This window comes from Psammomys obesus, unplaced genomic scaffold, assembly GCF_907164565.1.
Source record: "Psammomys obesus unplaced genomic scaffold, mPsaObe1.curated_primary_1811, whole genome shotgun sequence".
Lineage (NCBI taxonomy): Eukaryota > Metazoa > Chordata > Mammalia > Rodentia > Muridae > Psammomys > Psammomys obesus.
The window spans coordinates 2624624-2642087 of record NW_026590061.1 but is presented as its reverse complement, the minus strand read 5'-3'; the positions used below and the strand labels follow the sequence as shown (position 1 = coordinate 2642087).

The 17464-nt window shown below is 46.6% G+C and overlaps 1 protein-coding gene across 1 annotated transcript in view; it reads right to left on the bottom strand.

Annotated features, from left to right (window-relative positions):
• Itpr2 (inositol 1,4,5-trisphosphate receptor type 2) overlaps window positions 1-17464 on the bottom strand; it is a gene marked incomplete at its 3' end in the record, with an annotated part of 262276 nt that overhangs the window by 11585 nt on the left and 233227 nt on the right. Inside the window, 4 exon segments of the mRNA XM_055605618.1 lie at window positions 1925-2089; window positions 9857-10032; window positions 13970-14095; window positions 17002-17194. Coding sequence (XP_055461593.1) covers window positions 1925-2089; window positions 9857-10032; window positions 13970-14095; window positions 17002-17194 — 660 coding nt within the window.

Genomic DNA, 17464 nt, shown 5'->3' with positions numbered 1-17464 from the left:
GTGCCTTCAGTCAGAGCGTCACACGGCTGCTGTGACGACGCAGCACTGTGCATCCGTTTTCACTCGAATTTAGAACATTTATAATATTAGGCCCATGTAGTTTATGGGCAGTTGGCAAGTTCAATAAATTTATTGTTCAATTAAGGGAAGATAACAATTTATGAGCCTGGTGCCATGGGAGAGGGCGGAATGTCTGAACTTAAAATATTTGGGAAATGCAGACTGTCTTCCTTACGACAAGGATATGAAATGGGGATAAAAGTCTGTTAGGAAACATTTGAAAACAGAACTCCGAAGAAAAACTAGCAGTTTTGGCATTCCCTTCCTCCAAAGGGCGCTGTCATCACCCTGCCCTCACTAGCAGGGCTCTACACGCTGGCGGAGAACCCGCAGCCAGCGCCGAGAACCCCTTCATACACCGCTGCAGCATCACCCTGAAGTCAAGGACTAGCACGGGCATGTTTTAGTGTGAGAGTCGGCTACAGGAAATAAACTCGTTATCATTTCTCAAAATGTCTGCAAATGTCTGCAAATGAATCCCGTACTCAAACCTGAAAGCCTGGGATTGGAGCCCGGCTCTCTGGAGATCAGCTCTAGAGCCCGAGGTTGGGCTGGCATGGTCAGCTAGGTGTGGTGTTCCCTCTTCTATTGAGTTACAGGTTACTTCCCACTGTGAGCATGGTCGAGCCAATCACTGCTGTGCTGAGCCTGAGTTTAGGACACTGGCATTTGACAAGTGCCATTCTTTAAACAATCGCTACTTTGTTCTCTGTTCATCCCTTAGGACGTACAGCTAGGGTCAGAAATGAAGTCAATATCCTTCAATAAGGACGAATTAACACACTCGACTGTCACTGTTCTGGCTTCTTCACCTTTTTAACCACTTAGGTTGACCTGAGGGGATTTTATTCTAACTTAACAGTGGCCAGAACAGATGGTGTGAACAGTGATGACACAAGAAACTGTGTTAACTAAGGGGGTGGGTGAGGAGTGACAGCCGAAACTCCAGCCTCTGCCTGTGCACTGTGGCAAGTGTATCAGGACTCAAACCCTACTCACAGATTTGCACTTCATTGCATTTGTATACTAGCTCCTGTCCTCATTCACAACTGTAAGACCATAAATGGAGAAAAGGAAATGGCGTCTTGGGATGGCAAGAGGGCACCTTTAACAAGGATGTGCAGTTGTGTATGGTAAAGCACAGGCGCTGCCCCAGCACCACGGAGGCTGAGGCAGGAGGATAGTGAGCTAGAGGCCAGCCTGGGCTACAGAGTGAGGCAAGCCATCTCAGAACAAAAACAAAACAATCTGGAGAAAACTGTCAACGGATTTAAATATACACAGCCAGGCTGAACAATGATGGCATAAGGTAACGATGATGATGACGTAGGGAGAGGATGATGACATAGGCTAACCATGATGATGACATAGCTGACAATGATGACATAAGCTAACCATGATGGCATAAGTTAATGATGCTGGTGACATAGGCTAAGAGACTGTAGTCAACTGCTTGATTTTTTTCTAGGTTGGCTTTTGTTCCTTCTCCTTTTGCTCACATGCCACTATAATGACTAATGTAACGTTTGATACATAAATGAAATGCAGTGCATACTTGTTTGTCCCCGTGCAGCCAGATAATCATGAATTAAAGGATTTAATTATCACTTGGCTGAAAACCCGAAGCAGCTTCTGAAGCTGGAAGAGGCAGGAAGTTGCCGGCTTCTCAGTGAGGAGCTTAGCTCCACCACGTATGACTTCCCAGAGAAAAGACTGAAAACGACACCCCACCCCTCTCTTAAGAAATTGCAGAAATAACTTAACTTGTGCCCTGCTTTAAGAAGCCAAAACTACCCCCCAAAGGCTACGGTGTAAGAGGCGCCATCGTGTGTTGATCAGCGCTTCTCCGTGAGGCTGTACTCACCAGGAAGCTGTAGAAGAACTCGTGGATGAAGAGGCCGAGCATGCAAACCAGGACATATGCCACGTGGTAGAGAAAGGCCATGTCCAGAATAACTGCTCGGTAACCTCGGGTGAACGTGCCTCGGTTTCCCACAAAACTCACCAGGAATACAATCTTGTTGCACAGCTAAAGGGAGAAGAAAGCAGGGTTTAGTGCTTCAAGCTCATCGACAGAACAAGACACTGTGGAAGTGAGTGTCCCTAGTCTCTGGCTTCTTTCTTAGAAGTGCCCTCCTTTCTTTCCCAGGGTCCTTGGTGTTGTTTTTCAGGTAGTTCACAAATGCACGCATGAACAAACACATTCAGAGATGGCCCCTTTGTAGCTCCAGGAAGAGAATGACTAAGACCCTACTCTGCCACCGACGCAGACCGAGTGTAAGCCTGACTCTTCCTCATGCTTGGATTACTAGTTCTTGCCACGCGAAGCCTCAACAGTTTCTGAAAACTCATGTAAAGGTTTTACCTCACAGACCCCTTCAGAGTCAAACCTTCGCAGCAATTACTGCAATGACTCTCCAAATGCTCCTCAGATGCTTATGACTGTATTTTTAATTTACGCCTTTTGGAAAATAGGGTGTTCTTTATACCACTGGTTTATATATTCTGCATACACATATATATCATATACATACACACATGTAAATCTTATCAAACATGAGAGAATGATGTCCTGAAGTCTAAATCAATGCAGATAAAATGAAAAACTGTAATTACTGCTTGTTGTGAAGGTCTATCGGACCAGCAGCACAGCCACTGGGCAGAACCTTCCTACATTTTCCCCTCATAATCAGGAATAATCTCAACAGCCCTTTCTGTCCTCACAGAGTGAAGCGATGATGGAGACTTCAGGATGGCTGGTCAAGAGCCGGCCTGGCACTGGAGAAAACTGCTGAAAACCCAGATACTGAGCACAGGACAAAGGTCTGTATCTGACAAGCTGAACAGACAAGGGTGAGGGTGAGCGTCTGGGGAGCAATATCCTGCCCTTCCACTTTATCTCGACTTACCTACCCTAGTTCATGACTACAGAAAGGGGTTTTACAAGAATAAAACTAAAAATCATTTCTTCACAGGTGTAAATTATAACACAGACATATGGTTTGTGTATTGCTTTCTGATTATAAGATGAGTTACAAAAACTATGCAGGGAAACTGTTTATAAAGCAGACACACTGGGGAGAAACAGACTGAACCAAATTCTCAAAGTGAACAGTAAATTTTAGTGAGCTAATGTAAGGACAGGATGCATTTCTGCCTGAGCAGGACTTAGCCACGTCAGTATGAAAAATAAAGAGACTCTCGATGCTGTTTGCAGTGGGGGCATTGCATGACCCTTGACCCACAGCTGGGTGCAAATGCTTCTGTTCTCTAGTGACATCTGGAAGTGGAGAGTGGTTGATGAGAGCAGTGGCAAGAGCAGTTCAAAGATGGACGTGGTCCCTATGTTTAAGACACTCATGCCACAGACAAACTAATGCAAGAATAAAAGACAGGAAAGGACTGGAACTCTGTTCTCTACAACATGAGGAAATTGGTAGATTCTGTATGAGGCACTTTCCACGAGAGCTGAGACGATTTCTGGAGGAATAAGGAGCTGTGAGTACCTTCCCCCTGCTCATGCCATGACTTCACTGACAACACTTAACCAGCCCACAATACCGTTAGGCAGCGGGTCAAGTCTGTGGCAAGCATGCCTGCAGCCAATGACGGGTGATGGTGTGGACAGCCTGCTGCAGGGCCGCGCGCTTCTAGCTGGGACCAGCCTTGAAACGGCAACACACATGCCAGCGGGGCCCCACGTTTTATTTCCTTTTCCCATTTACTCCTCAAAGCTGCCCATGGTCTCACTTTTGGGGATGACTTGAGTGATAATGAGGAAGGATAGAGAAACAGCTCTACATGGGCTCTCTAGATCCTTCAAAAGTAACACACTCTCCAAACATCTTACCAAGAGTTCTTGTCACGGCAAAGGTAAAATTAGTGTCTGCTTGTGAGTTACTGTCTGGCGAGGGAGAGCACTGATTGCATCCAGGTACATAAACTCCACAGTAGTGTGATATCTTCATGTGGGCTTACAACTGGGAGAAACATCTTTGTGGGACTTTCAGCAGTGTGATAACATGCAAGGACAGAAGTCATGTCATCTAGGGCACTCACTTCATCCTTGACACAAGCCTCTCTTTCTAGAGGACTTTGTCACGTCTATACAGATGTGAATCACTAGAAGTCAATCATTTTCTAAGATTTACTTTATTATTTATTTATGTGGATGTGTGTACGCCCACGTGTGTACAATGTCTCCGGAGGCCAGAAGAGGGTGATGGCTGCCTAGGAGCTGAAGTTACAGACAGCTGTGACTTTGGTGCATGACTTCGGTGCTGGGAACTGACCTGGGTCTTTGGAAAAGACAGTGGGTACTGTTAACACATAAGTGGTGGAGCCACGAACCTCCATCTAAAGATGCCTCCTGGCTCCATGATTTTTGTGACTTCCCTTTTCCTGTCTTACACGGTCACAGAAATTGAGCATCACTCGGTGTTGGTGTCAGTGTTATTCCGTTGGTCTCTGATCATACTGTCCTTCCCTCCCTTACACTGTTACAATGGGAAAACATCACCTGTTTTCCAAGAATATATTATAAAGCCGAAAAAAAAAAAGACTGTCTGCTGATGTATGAAAGGTAAAACCGAACTCACTGTCTCCAACAGTATCACCATGCTTTTCATCAACCACGGAAATCAACCTTTTCATTGAAAAATAAGATGATTTAATTCCATTATCTCCATACCAGTGAAGTTATACCTTAGGAAGGATAAAATCTCCAATATCACCCTGGAAATCTTTTAAACTGTCAGCAGGACAGTGTGAGTGGCCTCACTCTCGACATTCAACATAGCCTTGGAGAAGGCCTGTATTTTGACAACTGTGTGCAAGAAACAGTGGTACCCAGTGACCATATTAGGCAAAACACTGTGGGTACATCTCAAAGACAGAGAGAATATGGAGGGAAAATTTCACCTCAGCATATGTTTCTGAACTCGTGTGTTTTGTGAATGAACTGCAGGACTCGGTCCTATGAATTAACAGTGGCATGTGGCCACCCATAAAAGTAGAGATGCACAGCTAGAACAGCACAGCAGTCAGCTGAGCACTGTGGTACTGTGAACAGCCTGGCTCTCTAATAAAGCCTTATTTGCTTTTCCTCTGTGCAAAGTAGAACAAATTCTAGCGTTTCCACATTACAGTAAGTGGAGAAAGGCTAGCACCATTAAGTGAATCATACCTTCCCAGTCATTATAAGGAAGGGGGAAAATGCTGTAGGCAAGAAGCCTTTAGATGATGTTTAAAGACATTTCACACGCCCTGCAGCCAGGCGGGACTTCCAGTGGAGGAAGGGGACAGCAGCCCACCCAGGAGACCTTCCACCCAAAATGTACCCTGCCTACAGGATGCCCAAGCATAAAGATGGAGCAGAGAGTGAGGGAAGGGCCAAACGACTAGCACAACTTGAGACCCAACCCATGAGAGAGAGCCAACCCCTGACACTGTTAATGATACACTGTTATGCTTGCAGACAGGAGCCGAGCATAACTGTCCTCTGAGAGGCTTCATCCAGCAGCTGATGGAAACAGATGCAGAGACCCACAGGCAAGCATTAGGCGGAGCTCAGGGAGTCTTGTGGAGGAGTGGGAGGAAGGATTGAGGGAGCCGGAAGGGTCAAAGACCCCACAGGAAGACCCACAGAGCCAACTAACCCAGGTCTTATTGGGGCTCACAGAGCCTGAACCACCAATCAACGAGCAGGCATGGCCTGGACCTAGGCCTCCTACACATATGTAGATGTGCAGCTTGGCCGTCATGTGGGACCCACAAGAACTAGAGGAGGGGCTGTCTCTGACTCTGCTGCTGCCTTTGGATCCCTGTTCCCTAGCTGGGCTGCCTTGTCTGGCCTCAGTGGGAGAGGGTGCGCCCAGTCCCGCTGTGACTTGATGTGCCAGGGTGGGTTGGTACTCATGGAGAGCCTCCTCTCAGAGAAGGGAGAATCGGGGAGGGGCGAGTGAGGGTGTAACTGGGAGAAGAGCAAGGGGGATGTAAAGTGAATAAATAGATAAATTAATGAAGAAAAAAAAATTTTTTTTTTAAGTTGTGGGTGTGGCTCAGAGGTAGAGTACTTGCCTAGTATATGTGAGGCCCGGGGTTCAGTTCCTAGCATCAGAAGGAAAATATTTCTGATATTTACTGCGTTTCTCTTTATTACAAAGACTCTAGGCCACAAAGATAAATGGAGCAGCTAAGGAAGATATGGTGTCCATGTAACAAATCAGAGATCTCTTTAACCAACAGGAAATGCTCAGTCTGTATAAATGTTCAGCGACGTGAACAAACGTAAGTGGTCACAGGTTTACAGAATGTGCCGCTGTGTCTGTCAGAATGCTAACTATGCCATCATTGGTAAAGACGCCACCAGTGTAGAAGAGAACTGTGTAAGATGTACTTGGTGGCACTCGAAATTACTGGATTTCCTGAGACACTTGTGATAGGACATCTAACTGAAACCTAGACAAACTTAAAGCTTCACAAAGAAATTAAATTTCATCATAATAAACTAAAAACCAATAAATGCTAAGGTCTTTTCTGTGTTATGAATCCTTTCTGTAGAAGAGACTAGGCCCAGAGGTCTTTTCTGAGACTGATACTCCAACCAAGGACCATGGAGATAACCTAGAACCCATGCACAGATGTAGCCCATGGCAGCTCAGTCTTCAAGTGGGTTCCCTAGTAATGGGAACAGGGGCTGCCTCTGCCTTGAACTCAGTGGCTGGCTTTTTGATCACCTCCCCCTGAGGGGGAGCAGCCTTACCAGGCCACAAAGGAAAACAATGCAGCTACTCCTGATGAGACCTGATAGGCTACTGTCAGAGGGAAGGGAAGGAGGTCCTCCCCTATCAGTGGACTTGGAGAGGGGTATGGGAGGAGATGAGGGAGAGAGATGGCGGGATTGGGAGGGGATGAGGGAGGGGCTACAGCAGGGATACAAAGTGACTAAACTGTAATTCATATAAAAAATACAAATTTACTTAAAAAAAAGAGGAGTCTGTTCATGTTTCCTTACCACTGTGAGGGGCAGAGTATTATGTGAGCTAAGATGCAGACAGAGGCGTGGGACCACTTTCTGATTCATTAGTGATCTGCATATCAGGTACTCTGACACTGTATCATCACCACTGTGTAACATGAGCTGCCGTCTTCTGGGTCTTCTACAGCACAATTCTCAACTGGGCTCGGCAGCCGGTTGAGAGTAGAGCCGTGTCCACACCTTAACTCCCCTCACAAGAAGGATAAAGTCAGAGCTTGGCTCATTTGTATCTGGTCTCAAATTCTGCTTCTTGCTATAGCTAAACTATCAGGCTAATGTTTTCTTTTGGTTTTTCTATTCTGATATCTATAAAGTTTAGCAGTAACACCCTAACCTGCTACATAATGCAAATATCTATGTACAAATTAAATCAACTAATATATTAAAACCTAAGGTACACAGATATAATTTACATTCCTATTTGACTTTTCCTCTCTCATTACTTGGGTAATGAGTTTATGTGACGAGGGAATAGATGGTAATCCACTAATTTTATTAACCTACATAATACCAAACACAACTATAGATACAAACTTTTAGCATCTGCAGTAGTATTAAATTATAGTAACATTATTAAATTTGTCTCATATCAACATAGATTATTTTCTTTGGTCAAATGGTCCCAGGCTGGTGGTAGCATCTGGCTGAGTAACATGTTTTCTGCTATTGAAATACTGGAAGATCCACAGAGTTAGTAAGACAGACATGTCTACATGCTTAATACTGTCTCATAAAGCAGTTAAATATAAACCTGGCTTTGGTAGAGAATATTTTTATGGTGGAATGATTCTTACCAAACCACATGGAGCTATCACTTTATAGGTGTCCTCAAGAGGCAGGGAAAGAGCACCAGATGTTTTAGTTCACCCCCACCCCAGACATTCAAATGTTACTCCTCACCTCTGTCTACATACTCTTAGAGAGAGAGAGAGAGAGAGGAAAGAAGAAAGGAAGGAAGGAAGGAAGGAAGGAAGGAAGGAAGGAAGGAAGGAAGGAAAAAAGAGAGAGGGAGGAAGACAGAAAGAGAAGACGGCACAGAAATCTCAGATGGCAGCTGCGTGCCCTCCCTCTCCCCTCGGTGCTCTAAATGGCTTTCGTATTATGTAACAGGTGCAGCAGCCACTTGTTATTTTGAGCACAATTCTGCCTGGGTCTTCACATTTCTCACTTAGAATAATGCCTTATTGAAAGTCAATGATCAGTTTATGAATGACATCCACTTCTTCAAAGAATAGAGCTTCATGTTCAACATGTTTTCCAGAGAAACAAAATAAGCCAAAGGCAGAGGAGTAGATGAAGTTATGCACATTCATGGTGACCCTCTAGTTATCCTGGTTGATGGATGACAACATCAGTTTACTCTTGAAGCAAAGACAGTGCAAGCTCAGGTCATGAAATCACCTCTGCATGTTCATGTGTCAAGGCTGGATGAGGGAAACGGAGGTGGGAGTGAGCCAGAAGGGATGGGTGGCACAGCACCACTGAATGGGCAAGAACAGGAACAGATTCCATAGAAACTCGGGCACAGGGATGAGGAAGGGCTGATCTGTGCAGCAGTGTGGCCGCTCAGCCCCCATGGAGCTCAAGCAGGTGCATCTGGTCCTCTCCAAAACCTCTGCTCACAGACTTTCTGTATACTTTCCTTCACTGTAACTGAGAATTTGTTTTTGTTTTTGTTTTTTATATTCTAACAACTGGGAGCTGTGGGAATACTGTCCAACATTTGCAGAAGTGTGATAAAATTCAAAGTCAGAAACACTGAAAACACAGAATTGACTATATTGCCTCATCTTGGTATCTGTAAAAGTTGGTGAACTAATTTATTTATTTTTAGTGAATATTGGCCACTCACCCATTCAGTCACTGATTTATTTAAAAACATTTATAGACTTCCTGTGATATCCCAGGGATCTGTCAATCAATTAGTATCCTCAGGAACTATAAAAAGTAGTAAAGGAGATAATCCAGCTCAGATACAGGGTACAGGGCACTGAGTTAGGAACAGCGGAAGTCACAGGGAATGCTATAGTTATTAATCAGGTAGATAATAACAATATTTATGTGATGTTTGACCAGTTGTTATTTCATCAGTTTGATGACTTACTTTTTCTTTATATCCATTTACAGATACCTTACATACAATTAGCACAGGGTCCCTTCAAAGCTTTTGTTTGTTTAAATTATTCTACAAATCTTTCATTTGCTTCTTGGCATGATACTCCCAGTTTGTTCATTCTATATTTACAAAAGACATTTTTCTTGTGCAAATGTACTGAACCTTGGGGAAAAAGAAAAACCATCTCACCCATGTCTTTTACAAGTTTATAGGATTCTCTCATATAAAAGGAGTGCAATTTTGCATCTTATTTTTTATCTAGCAGTCTTTCCCCCCCTCCTAACTTACTTGATAGAAGGTACTTCTTAAATTCTATTGACTGTAACTTAATCTTTTGGGGTGATTTTGAAGGTACTTTCAGGTATGAACAGTGGCGGGTCTTTTTTCCGATTATGGCAGTTATGGCACAGAAAGAACGTTAAAGCTGATGAAATGGACGGCAGAACTGGGCCGCACTGCAAGGCTCCTTACATGTATCAGTGTGTCCTCATCTTTTTGTTCCTTCTCTATGCATTAGCGCATACAGGAACGACACTCTTGCTGACATCGATCCACTGTGTACACAAATAAACACACACAGACCATATTTACACTCACTGCGTCAAAACCCCGCACGGCACAAAGCTGAGCCCTGTACTTACATTGGCAGCACCGAGAAGTATGAGCGTCGGCCCCAGGCCAATGGTGTAGATGGATCTGAGCATGACAGACACAAGAAATGGCCGGATGCCCACGGGCTTGGAGAAGAAGAACAGCATAGACGTGCAGACTGCCAGGGCTATCCAAAGCAGGACCGAGAAGAGCGGGGACAGTGTACCTGGAGAATGTGCACGGGTTACTTGTCAGCAAGAACACGGAGGAAACGCTGAAATCTCAGCCTCTGTGCTTCACAGCAAAGCCACAGCACACAGAATCTCAGAATGACCCACTCAACACTCTACCATGAGGAACCATTTTAGAATGCATCACTCTTCGTTACACTTCCAGAAGGCATTGGGCTGATTTCAGGCTACATAAATGCTTCTTAGCATTCTTTGCATCAGGTCTGAGAACTCTTAACTCTCTCTCCTGTGGGAGCTCTGTGAAAAGCTTTTGATAGGTATGTTTCACTTGGGCACCTCGAGTCAAAGTTCAGGATTAATGGTCATGAAAAATCAGGTAGAGTGCTTCATTAACTCATCATTTCCCTTTTCTATTAGTGCCAAATTGTCATACTATGGATTCCTCATAAGAATCCAGTTGGGGCCAGCAAGACTGCTCGCAGGTGAAGGTCCTGGCCACCAAGCTCAGTGGCTTGAGTGTGATCTGGAGAAGCCACCCAGCAGAGGAGAAACCCCTAGGAGTGCCGCTGAAATCTGGTCTCCTGCTGTTGACTCCACGTCCTGAAGAGTCCACGGCCTCCGCCATACTGCACAAGGGCCACACAGCCTGTACTGCACAAAGGCGTCCAGCAGCCTTTGGGAACACAGTCAAACCATACCCAAGCCACAATAGATAGCATGCACAGAGCCAGGCTTTCAAAGCACGCCTAAATTACTGCTCATGGATTGTTGTAAGCATCTGACAGAACCTCTGCAGTCTTTAGATGCATCACCCTCAGTGAATACATTTATTAAAGGAGATGCACTCGTCACCCAAGGCTCTGGTGCTAACCCCAAAGCTTTGCTCATGAGAGCACTCAGGGCGTTTGGTATCAGAAGTCAGATTTATGGTAAAAATAGGTGTGGGTGAACAAGTAAGCCATCGTTATGGACTATTTGGCAAAGGACATTGTGGGGAACCTTCAGTTTGATGTTTTCCTCCTGCCCATGTCACCCTGCAGACGTGACTGGAAGGTCCTGGTACCCGTCAGTCGAGGCAGCAACATGCAGCCCCCAGTTGCTTTGCAGGAGCAGCACCAGAAGGGCCTCTGACTACATTCATCAGTGCACACGTCAGAGACCTGCTCATCTTTTTAAAGATTTCTAAGCCTCCCTGTGAGAAATTTCTAAGGAATATGGTTGTTAATATAGTTCATTTAAATCTCATTGGAAACTTTTCTTTTTGCCTCTGTGCATGTGTGTGCATGTTCCTGTGTGTTTGTGTGTGCATGCATGTGTATGTGCCTGTTTGGGGGCACAGGTACATGTGTGTGGGTGAGTGTGTAAATGTATACGCATGACTATGGCAGCGAGAATGACAACGCAGGTATTCTTGCTCATGACATCTTTCACCTCACGTTCTGAGACAGCGCTCCTCGGAGCTCACCTGTTCAGCTAGACCTCCTAGCCGGAGAGCCCAGGGACCTGCCTGTCTCTGCCCTCCACACACAGGCATGCACACACAGTAACAGATAAATCAAAACACAGAAAGAACCCAACTTGTAGAACACTTATTGTTATAAAAGAGATATGCTTTAAGTGTTAAAACACATGTACACATACTTACATGAGTACATCAGGTGTTAAAACACATGGACAGATATCCACAGGTGCGCACTTTAAGTGTTAAAACACATGTGCACGTATCTACACACGAGTAAGCTTTACGTGTTAAGATATATATACACGGGTCTACATATGAGGAATATGAACGTGTATACTTGAAGACTCACTCAAGTTCCAAAAATATGTTAGGGCCATTTAATCACCAGGAAATAAAAGTGTTATGGAGCTGGGCAGAGAGCCACACCTGGAAAGTCCTTGTCTTATGAGCATGCGAATCTGAATTTGATTCCGAAAACCCCAGCAAGAAAGGTGAGCAGGCTGGAGTCCCAGAGCTACAGAGGCAGCATGGGGTGGGGCTGTGGGGGGAGGGGCCGCGTGGGCAGCGGAGCCACACTTTATAACACGCTGCTGCTCCCATGGGAGTGTCTGTGCCTGCCCGGTCAGCATCAAGTCCTCCAAAGAGAGAACTTTGATTTTCATGCAGTCCATCCTTAGACACTTTCAACATAGGCCTGAAGAACAGTTGGAAAGCCCAGCACAGAGCGCTGTCGCCAGCACACAGCAGTCTCCTTCCCCGGCAACGCCTGCAGCCTTGTGCACCTATGCAGCCATGGCACAGTTTCCGCGCCTTCCTGGCCCTGCACGGAGTGTGGCCAAGGCTTAGAGACTTGAGCCTTACTGGTGAAGTTGTCTCCAGCTAACACACCCAAACTGTAATCACGTGACTGTGACTCCACTCACCTGGGGGCCTATGGCACCCCTATGCTTATGTTCTGTCTTCCCTCTGAGAAACAGCCACCCTCTGGCACCCTAGGGCTGACCCTCCATCTTGCTACTACCATTGCCTCAAAGACACTTCTTCAGGAGTGTTTACATCTGCACCCTGCCAAGAGGAACACTGGGCTTCCCCTGCCCTCCTGTTTATTAGAGCCGCTTCTTTCAGAGGCCGGGGTATTCTCTGCACTCCCCACCATTTCCTCTGTCGAATGCAAGCTTCTATGAGACGATTTCCAGATCCACCTCCATTCTGAAGACTCTGCTCTCTTTACTGGAACCCTGTTGTGTTTCCTCAGGGGTCTGAGCATTTTGTGTGCAAGAGCTGTGCTCCTCTGCGTCTATCACCAAAGAAGACCAGACCCAGGGGAGAGAAAGGTGTTCGCATTTCCGTCTGTGTGATGGATGAATACGTGTGTTTCCTTTCTCCTGCTATGCAGTCACATGCCTGCTCTGCTGTCCAAGCTTCCCGATTGCTGCTGTGCTTTCCAGAACACAGCAAGCGCTACTCAGCCAGCTCAACCTACAACCAAGATGAACGCTTCGGCACCCGTGGGACCTGACGAGGAAACTGGAACACAGTAAGTTGCTCTTGGGTCCCGTGTCTCCTCCTCAGTTCCAGTTCATCTAGAATTTGCTTACATGTCTGTTGTGGTTATGGTACTGTCTCTCCTATCTCCCCTTAGATGGCAGTGACCGCAGTTACCTTATACCCAGTACTCTGTGTCAAACAGTCAGGACTTGCTCCGAGTGTTCTGCTGATGGCATCTCATTTTCCTATGTGCCAGGAGGGCACTCTGAGGTTATCATCTGCTGATTTCTTTAGTGTCTGCCTCCAACCCCTTCTTTCACCCATTCCAAAGTTACACTCCCAATTATAGCCCATGCCCATAATGAAATTTTCCCAAGCATCTGCCAGACCTAAACAAGACATTTCTGCAATCTCCACCCTATTTCTATAGAACTTCCCAGTTCTCTTCAAATTTCCTCCATCTTCGCCTTTGTGAAAGCTCAGGACTATTAGTCTAATGACACCGATTTCACAGTCGAGACCCTTCGTCATCCATCATCACAGTCCATTTCAGGCTGTGTATTTCTAAGACTGATTACGAATATTATAAACGCACAGTATTATAGAATCTAAACATTTATTTTGCAGGTGTGTTTATTACAAACCCCCGGAAAAGACAGAAAGTAAAATATACTTGTCACTATTTCATCAAAATGCTTGGGCCTAAGACTCTCACTTGCCTAACTGAGATAATGCAGTATAAAATACGTTTGCTCACACTAATTAGGTGGAACCAACACAATCACTCCATTTCCTTTCCAACACTTTCCTCCAGTAGTCAGGCTACTCAGAAATGTCTGCAACATTTCGCTGGCCACAGCTTCCCATCTACTCTACTTACTAGCTCCATACTCCCAATACACACAGGAAAAGTGTCAATGAGAAGCGAGCGTTGTCATTTTGAAGCTCTGGAGCCCTAGGGAATGCTGTCTGAGTTTTGGTGGTTCTCAGGCATCATCACAGGCAGAGGGACAGACACTTACCTTCATCACCGTCATCCCCGAATGGGTAGAAGAGAGCCACCGCGAGGTTGATGAACACAGCCAGGTTGAAGGAGATGCTGCCCCAGACAGAGATGTGCCTGGAGAACCAGAACACGGCGGGGTTGTCTAGAGCAAGAAGCGCAAGGGCAAGAAAGGTCAGTGTGTGCCACCTTCAACGCACGAGCCCTGCCAAATGCGAGTGTGTGTGCACGACGCACCTGCAACCTGTCACACGAGCACCTCCGGGGTGACTGTCACTCATTTTAGGAAGCGTATTATCACATGGTAAAGGCATCCCTCGGGAGAGCCGGCAAAGCCAATTCTGTGGTAAAGCCCTCGCATCTGAACCACGCAGGTCAGGGGAGGCAGCCAGCGGTCCCCGGGCCCCTTTACCGAAGGGCATGTTCGTGCTGTGGAACTTGATAATGCTGACGGATAAAGTGCTCTTATCCTTAGGATGCAAAGTCACAAAGGCCAGGCCTGCGGATTCGGGTGTACCCTGCTGCAGAGCCTGCACAGTCACAGTCAGCCGACAGCCCGCGTCTCGGCACCACCACACAGCGTGCACGGTGCCTGAACGGCTTATCGGGCCTGCAGCCTCAGTACCTGACGAGGCGGAGGCAGGAGGGGGCCTGTGAGTCTGGAAGCTACCTGGGAATCCGAGGCCAGCCTCGGTTATACAGTGAGGCCTTTTAAAATGCTATAATGTGATCTATGTTTTAAATGACGATGCTTCTAACCACGTGTTGAGTTTGAAGCAGCAGGGAAAGCCTATGGCAGGAAGCCAATACGTGGGAGCTTTGCTGAGTATTTCCAGAAAAGGGACTCCATGGCTGCCGTCAGGAGTCAGTGAACCACCACCAGTGCTCAACAGCTCAGTTCTTTCCACCTCTCCTAAATAACTGAGCACACCTGTAACACAGAGTGGTTCAGAGAAGTTATGCAGTGGCCTGCTCCAGGCGCCTCAGGGCTCCTGTGAGGCTAGCCTGTTACTCCACTTGTGCTATCTTGATATAGGACTGAAACACCGGAGGGGGGTGGGCGTGGTGGGGATTGCTCCTAACCCCAGCATTTGGGAGGTGAACGCAGGAAGATCAGTAGTTGAAGGCCAGCCTCAGCTACACAGTGAGTTTGAAGCCAGCCTGGGCTACATAAAAGCCTGTCTCAGCTGACACAGCCTAAAAGATTAGGGTATCCAGAGTTGGGGCTGGGGCTGGCTCAGCAGCTGAGAGCGGGTGCCGCTCCCACGGAAAACCCAGTTCAGGTCCCGGCACCCACATCACGCAGGTAACAATCTCCTGGGACCCCAGATCCAGCCATGACACCCTTTCTTGGCCTTTGCAGGCGCCACACACATGTGCAGAAGCCTACAATAAGTATATACAGAATTAAAATCAGAATTAAAATTGTAAACCTAAAATATCAGAGCCAGTGGGACGAGGCATAGAAAAGCAAAAATCGTGTACTTTTTGGCTCTACCCCAAGCCTCTTCCTGGGGCTGCTACTGGCGACCAGACTGTATCCCTTCTGCGTTGGGTTCATTTTCCTCCGCAGCAGGAGCGGTGTGAAGAGAACGGCATTTCCCTGGGCAGTGATTACGAACTGTAGACACTGTAGACCCGCACCACCATCACGCCTTCGTGTGCAAAAGCCCTCCAAATCTCCACATCCAGCTACACCCTGTGATCAGCTGCTCCTAAAATTTACCATACAGTGTCACTGGGAATCATTTTCAGTTTTATTTTTTGACAAAAAATCAAATATTGCAGTGGATGCAGTGACACACACCTTTAATCTCAACACTCCCAGAGGCAGAGGCGGGAGAATCTCTATGCGTTTGAGACTGGCCTGGTCTACAAAGCAACTCCAGGGCAGCCTGGGCTACAGAGAAACCCTGTCTCAAAAAACAAACAAAAACATGTCAGAAGACATAGCTCCTAGAGTTCCAGTTTGTTATTCAATTAACTTTAAATTAATTTGAGCTTGGTGTTCAATTAATTTTTCATGGATAAAATTAATGTTTTTCAGATATCTCAGATAAAATTTGTGAATATTCCACATGTATTAGATGCCCTGTTTTTCTGCCCAGTTCTATGTGGTAGAATTCTAAAGAGCAACGTTGTCTTAGGAATCCAAACCTGCACGACATCATCCTGTACCCAAAGGAGCCTTTGCCACCTCCACTCCTCTCTAGTCTCTCAGCAAAGAGCCTGAATGCTGAGGGACAGGTAGCACAAACCCACCTGACTGGGAACGTCTCCCAAACACAGACACAGCCACTACTCAGGGCTTCTCAATCCCTCCTCAATTTCTGCTATCTAGGAAAACACCTTAAAATGACTCCTTACATTTAGGCTTATTTTATGTGCGTGAATGAGTGTTTCACTCACACAAGCGTCTTGTGGATGTTGTGCACACTTGGTACCCTGAGGCCAAAAGAGGGTGTCAGATCTCCTGAAACTGGAGTCAGATGGGCTGCTGTGTGGGCGCTGGGATTGGAACCCAGGGTCCAGGGAGCTTCTAGGCCATCCCCACTCTCATTAAATGATTTACAACTTTAAATTTAAAAAAAAAATTTCAAACTCAGTGTTTCCAAAGACACTGGAGAGGTGTGTTAGAGAGAGAGGGGTGGGGACATTCGGACTGCAGTGTCGGGCGCTCTCTGATTACAGGGGTCTGCAAAGTTTTGATTGCTGGATTACGGGGGGGGGGGGAGAAAGGAAAGGAGGAAGAAAGAGCAACTCCAGAAGAACGCTGAATAGCACTTGAGAGGTGGAGGCACGATCAGCCAGGCAGAGCCGTCTGTGGATGCAGGGAGAACCTGAGGATTCGGGCTGGGAGACCCTGTCTACACACCAGAGTCCCGGGTGGGGGAGGGGAGACGGGGTGCGAGGGCGCTGATGCTGCCACCCCCTGCTCTGACTGTTGGCGACAGCAGGCTCAGCTGCAGCGTCCCGAGCCACGCCGCATGCGCCATGGCTCCAGCCACAGAAGGGCCGCGTGCCCCCCCACCGCCTGTGTTTCACACTCACTTCTGATCTTCCGCTGCCACTTCATTTCGTTGTACAGATCTTCTGTTTGCTGGAAGAAGTCATTCACCTTGCTGCCCTGCTCGTCCCTCTCTGTCGTGTTGAACACTCGGTACTTGGACTCCCGAGTGAGGAATTCGCAGATGTTGGGCACGGGGAATACAATCTGCTCCATCGTCCTGTCGTGCCGCACAATCTGGAAACGGATGGCATTTGTTTTCAGCCATTTGCACACCTCAGCGCCAGACTCGATTTTTAACTTCCTTTTTCTTAATCAATAAATTTTGTCCTTTGACAATTTCATGCACGTATATATTACACATTTTGGTTCCTGCCTCCGCCCACTCACATACACAGATTTTAACTGCAGCCATCTGTGTGCCTCCGGGTTGTGCACTACCCAGAAGCACCTGGTGGGCTCACTAGGGGACATCTGGATCCTGCGCCTGTTTCCCGGTCTTAGGAT